Genomic DNA, 6,402 nt, shown 5'->3' on the forward strand with positions numbered 1-6,402 from the left:
ATAAATGTTCCATTTGCTGGGACCAAGATACAATTACCCTTGAGGGAGTCCTGGTTACATTCAGTGCCCTGAGTCCCAAAAGACTGATGCTGTGGTTGAATAGATGGAACCAATATGCATTCAAAGCATAAAATAAGCATTCAAGAGTGTTAAGACAATTGCAAAATCCTGATTAAAACTATACGCATTAGTGTTTGTCACAGAAGAAATATCAAATTTCTTTGGTTTCTGAAGTCCAGAAGTTCTACCTGCATCACTGCACAACAGTGAAAAAAAAACAGTAAGATTTAACACCACAGCTGCATTTTCTACACAGATCCTTTAACAGTACCTAAATGGAGGCTGGCATAATGCAGAACATCACTTACTCATATGACAAGTGGTTTAATTTTTTCAGTCATAAAGATACATACAAAGACTATGAAATCATTGTGTGGAGCAGAAATAAGAAAGAAACTCAAATTGTCATGGATACAGAAGCATTGTGCTTTCACTAACCAAGTCCTTCCCATTTTGGATAGACTGAGACAGCTCTAGCCTATTTTCCAAAACCATGAAAACTACCAAGCAAAATAGTCATCAGGTCTGTATTATTGAATTGTATTCTTGTGTTTTACTTATAGCCATTCCTTCGTGTTTTTTTTACTGTGATATTTGTGAATACTGTATATACATATTTCATACTCCAAGAAAAGAAATGTACCCAGGCAATAGTCTCTTTTTTCTTTAGGAAATTGGAAACTGAAGCTATCATTACTATTCTGGAATATTTACAAAAAAAAATAACATAACACTTGTTGATTGTAACAAATCCCTACCTAAACAGGCCATAGCTAATTCAAATAATTAAGAGGCACAATATATGAATGGGTTGTTACTGAAAGGAATTAATATTTCTTCTCCTTATCTTACGAAGGGCTTCTGTGTATCAGAAAAATCAGGCAATGTCTGGCTGATCCCATAATGAATCTCACTGCTTCAATTCTGTTTTACTGAGCTTTGTAGTTTTCTCCAAAGACAGGCAATATATTCCAAATGGATATAGTTCTTCTGTAATAGCCAGAGATAATGAAAAAGAAACTCACTTTGATGGTCTTTGTTTCCCACACAATCACATTCAAGTAAGTCATGGGTAACACAGCTGGAATTCTCATGAAGTGTAAAGAGATTTTTGAGCTCCTCAACAGAAAAATGGATATGTTCAGATGTCTTGGAAAGGTCTACAACTGCCCCCGAAAGGTCCTGTTTGCTGATCTGTCTTTGATAAATCTTTTCTTCTATTGAGCCTGTATTGAAAAAACAATATATACACTGGAATCATTTTTGACCAGTATATGTCAAGAAGAAAAGTAAAATCCATTTCTTGATAGTAGGCACTATGGAGGGACCTGGATAGACTGGATTGATGTGCCAAGGTTAACTGTATGAATTTCAATAGGGCCAAGTGTCGGGTCCTGCACTTTGGTGACATCCAGCCAAGGCAACTGGACAGGCCTGGGGAGGAGTGGCTGCAAAGCTGCATGATGGAAAGGGACCTTGGTGTACTGATGGACAGTTGGCTGAAAATGAGCCAGCAGTGTGCCCAGGTGGCCAAGAAGGCCAGTGGCATCCTGGCTTGTATCAAAAATGGTGTGGTGAGCAGGACTAGGGAAGTAATCCTGCCCCTGTACAGCATTGGTGAAGCCTCATCTCAAGTATTCAGTTTTGGGCACCTGAGTACAGAAAGGAAATGGAGGTGCTGGAGCAGGTCCAAAGAAGGGCAACAAGTGAAAGGCTTGGACAATATGTCCTACGAGGAGAAACTGAAGGAACTGGGACTGTTTAGTTTGGGGAAAAAGAGGCTGAGGGGAGACATTATTGCTCTCTTCAAACACCTGAAAGGTGCTTACAGTAAGAGCAGGGTTGGTGTCTTCTTACTGGTGACAGGTGACAGGATGAGGGGAAACGGCCTCAAGTTGTGCCACGTGAGGTTTCAATTGGTTTTTACAGAAAGGGTTGTTAAGCACTGGAATAGGCTCCCCAAGGAGGTGGTTGAGTCACCATACCTGGATGTGTTTAAAAACCATTTGAATGTGGTGCTCAGGGATGTGATTTAGCGGAGGGTTGTTAGAGTTAGGGCAGTATGGTTAGGTCGTGGTTGGACTTGATGAACTTTAAGGTCTTTTCCAACCTGAGCAATTCTATGACTCTATGGTTCTATGATCAATATTCATAGGAAATGCTGAACCACTATTTTCAAATACAAAAACAAGAACACAGAAAAGGCAAATGAATCAAGGAGATGGATCTATTTTAACTGAATTCAGAAGAAATTAAATATATCTTTCAAACAACGATTTATTTCCAAAAACTCCCTCTCTTTCTTCTGGCAAAATTTGTATAGAAAATGTTAGAGTACTATCTCTGACCTGTGGTTAGAAGTCTGTAGATATGTACAGTATGTTTCTGACCATCTCTCCACACTCTGGCCATTGCCTGAAGAAAGGGAAAAGATAAAGAGTATTAACAGTCTACTCTAAGACAAAATTTCTGCTAAAACTTGTAGCCTCTGCTGATCAAATTACTGGTTCTACTAGCTCACGCAGAAGATGGTGTCCAAAGAAATAATAGCTGTCATTGACTGTTTTTATTAAAGTCTTCTGGAATCAACTGTAAATTATTTTGAAAATATAACTTGCTTTGTCCATCTGTGCTCCTCTTTTTTTGTGTATTACAGAAGGAAAGCAGAGGTTTAATTTCCTTTCTGTCAGCAGTCCTTTCTTCATATCTCTTTTCTAAGCATTAGCAGCAGTTGATTATTTCAAGAATACATCTCCAATTTATTTATTTATTTATTTTGCCACAACAAAGAATGGCATTGCCATTCCTTTTAAAATTGTAGAATCCGTGTTTCCCATGTAATTCTTAAACAAAAAAAGGAACTGAGTACCATTACATAATTTTAGTAAAAAATGTAAGGGTTACACGTACATATTAGGTACAAGTACCCACAACATGGTTTGCAGTTTTTGGCAAACTGTAGCAATTTTGGCTGATACAGCAGACAGTGTTTAAAGCAACAAAACAAGTGACCACATGGGGGTACTAATTCACTCTTGGAACAGATCAGGGCCAAGAATCAGAGGTTATTTCATGTATCAGGTATTTAGTATTCCTCTACAGAGAGACGTTTCTTACTTTATTTATAAAAATATATATTTTTAATTGTTATTATTAAGAACTATTTTAAATGAACACTTTTATGCCAATTAAATCCCTTGCAACCAAAGGCACTGTTACAAGCATAGCATGGCACTGGCTTTGCTTTCTTTTAATACCATTGATACGTGTTTACTTCATTCCCTTAATTCTGATTGGGATCTCTCCCTTTTCTTAAGTATAGCAAATCAACAGTAACACATGCTATATATTCTAATCATAGTTTTCTTTTCTTTATAGGAACACAACAACTTTCACTTAAAAAGTGGGCAGGAAAATAAGGGGATACATGACTCACACCTCTAAAGAAACCAGACTATACTCTTCATGCAAAGGGAGTTCTAATGATCTAAATATATACATTAACAACAGATAAATTTTTCTTCTTTTCAGAGTTTTCCTCCATTATTGTATTTCTCCAGGCACAGGGTGATAGCTAGGTAGCAATAAGACATGTTAAATCAGACATCTCAAAATCAGTCAGGAGCTCATTTGATGCCCATCATAACCCACAGTACACAATTATATCAGACCTGAATATCAGTAGCTGGATTCCAGTCGATATCATAAAGGATCAAGTGAGAAGCTCCAACCAGATTCAGTCCCACTCCACCAGCTTTTGAACTCAGCAAAAAGATGAAAGCTGGACTGAATTTACAATTAAAACTATCAACAATCTGTTGCCTCTGGGAGACAGGAGTATTTCCATCAAGTCTAGTATAAGAATATCCATAACGTTTACATGTCTCCTGTAGTATGTTCAGTGTCTGAGTGTAATTGGATACCAGTACAACTCTGTCAAACAATGAAATAAAGTTATCTCAAAATCTGAGAGGCAGGTGAGGTTAAAGTACAATAACAAATAATTGAAGGCAATTAAAAAAATGGAATGACAAATCTAGCAAAAATTATACATCAACCTGAGGTTACTCATATTTGCTAAGAAATAGAACTCACTATTATTTGAAGCACACGCTAAATTTGGATACATTATGTCTTACCATCAAACATTCATATGTTAAATAATCAATGTTTTCCTTCACAAGAGAATTTGGCTTAATGCATAGATTACAGGGATCCAGAACCAAGCACAGAATTTTTTTTTAAATCTACATTTATACAGAATAGCTGGTCTTAAGGCAGCATTTGCAGAGGACGCTGTAGCAACTAATAAATAATGTAGATTACTCTATTTATGGAAAAAGCTAATGAGAACTTCTATAGACAACTGAGAAAATTTCTGATAAACGAGATCATGAAAGTCAAATAACAAAGCAATTACTCCTTCCTACATCGTCTGACTGAAAATAAATGGAATGAAGCAGGATGAAAGATATCACAAACAATACAGTTTAATTTTTTTTTAAATAACTCAGTCTCTTCACTGACTAACAACACATCCTAGATCAACATTATTTCTCTTAATTTTTGAGTAAGTAAGTTTCACGAATCTAAAAATCTAGAATTTCCATCCTACTAAGGGCAATACTACTGGGAGGACAAATATCTTTTTAATTTAAGCCATAAATAAGGCAATAAGCACAGTTAGAGCATTTTTTCTGCAAGAAGTCTAAATCAAATGTACAAAATTCCATAAAAATGGAATTTAAAAAGAATATTTTTTTTAATTAAAAACAAGTACTGAAGAACTATAAAAGCAGTTTTGGGGAAAATCTGGTACATTAACATTTTTAAATTGTTATAAAGTTTTATTATTATTGTAGTTGCCTCTACAACCAAATTATATCTAAAACACATTTGTAAAGACTTTGCAAGATAGGTTTTTTTGTTGATCGACCTTAAAATCACACCTTTTCACTCAAAAGTAGAATATAAACTTCAAAAGAGCACTGGAATTGAATGTGTATTTTGCAAAAAAGCTACTTAGTGATAATGAGAGCTTGGAAGCAATAGGAAAAGAAACATGAACAGTACTGTATTAAAGCAAAAAAAAAGTTGTAAAAGAATGCCTCAAGATTAGCTGTAACTCATCAGCTCCCACAGCACTGATGCAGGGAAAGATGCTTTTTCCTGATACCTTAATTCTTTTGACTTAAAGGAAAAAAAGCTATTATGTTTAGATATTTAGCTGTCATTGGTTTCAATGTATGCAAGACATATAAACTCCCACAATAGGCTCCAATTTCTGGTTTGTAAAAAGAGAGCATCAGGAAGAAACAAATTCCATTACATCAGTGCCAAGAGATCTGCTATAACTTCTCACTACTGGATTACAGAACGTCCTATTAAGCACCAATTAAAATAAAAGGTAAAAGGCACTACTTTTGGAAGAGCTGGGGTTCAAGGCATGAGTACATAAAAAAGTTATCATGAGACACAAGGTTGTGTTGAGTTTTCCATGAGTCAGCAATTTCACAGTTATAATCAACAATGTGTATCCCATTACACTATCATAAACAGAGGTTCTCCTGTGTGTCAGTGACATTCACCATGGGGCAAATAAGCAGTTGCCATGCAACTTCTCCTGATGAGTATTCTAGCTCTGGATGGCAAAGGCAGCAAGCACTGAGCAGCTAAACATGATTAAAAAGGAAAGAAACTCATAATCCAGTCATCAAAAATATTTCTGTGAAATTTAAAATATTGAATGCATTAAATAATTGCCTTAAGAAGATACAAAGCATTGGGAAATCTTTGTAGATAAAGATAATATGTCATAGCACGGGGGCTGTAGCTAACTCTACCTTAGTTGTGGGAGCTCAATATGAAAAATACAAGTATCTTTATCTGGAAATCATAGAAGAACAACTTTGAAAATTGTGTCAGCTACCAATCCTAGGTAAGAATTTAAGAGGAAGAGCCAGGAGTACGAAGCATAAATATGTCTGGTACCGCTGCAAACAGCTGCCAAGACTTTATTTTGAATAGTATGTCCCTATTACATTACTGAAAAGCAAAACAATACGCAGCAGGTCACTCCTATCATTTGCCTTTTACCTTTCTTTCACACTTGCCTTTCAGAAGAGCTGAGCTCTCGGATTGCTGCTAACAACTTCACCAGCACCTGCAATTTTCCTGAATCCGTTTCAGAGAAAATGTCAGAAGTATAATCTTGTGGAAAGACATCTGTTAGACCTTCGTAGAGACTGGACTCAACATGCTCATCGCTTTTCGGATCACAGGATTTTTCCTATTAAAAATAAAAGAATTCAAGCTTCACATCCTCACTAAAATATTTGACCT

At 36.0% G+C, this 6,402-nt stretch overlaps 1 protein-coding gene across 4 annotated transcripts in view; it reads right to left on the minus strand.

Annotated features, from left to right (window-relative positions):
- The window catches only part of RAD54B (RAD54 homolog B), a 61,646-nt gene that overhangs the window by 2,558 nt on the left and 52,686 nt on the right, over positions 1-6,402 (minus strand). For all 4 annotated transcript variants that reach the window (XM_010709135.3, XM_003205181.3, XM_010709136.2 and 1 more), the window contains exons 11-14: positions 6,174-6,349; positions 3,732-3,993; positions 2,409-2,475; positions 1,086-1,286 (exon numbers count right to left, since the gene is read on the minus strand). In XM_010709135.3, coding sequence (XP_010707437.1) covers positions 1,086-1,286; positions 2,409-2,475; positions 3,732-3,993; positions 6,174-6,349 — 706 coding nt within the window. The remainder of the gene's footprint in view (positions 1-1,085; positions 1,287-2,408; positions 2,476-3,731; positions 3,994-6,173; positions 6,350-6,402) is intronic.

The sequence above is a fragment of the Meleagris gallopavo genome, chromosome 3 (genome assembly GCF_000146605.3).
Source record: "Meleagris gallopavo isolate NT-WF06-2002-E0010 breed Aviagen turkey brand Nicholas breeding stock chromosome 3, Turkey_5.1, whole genome shotgun sequence".
NCBI lineage: Eukaryota > Metazoa > Chordata > Aves > Galliformes > Phasianidae > Meleagris > Meleagris gallopavo.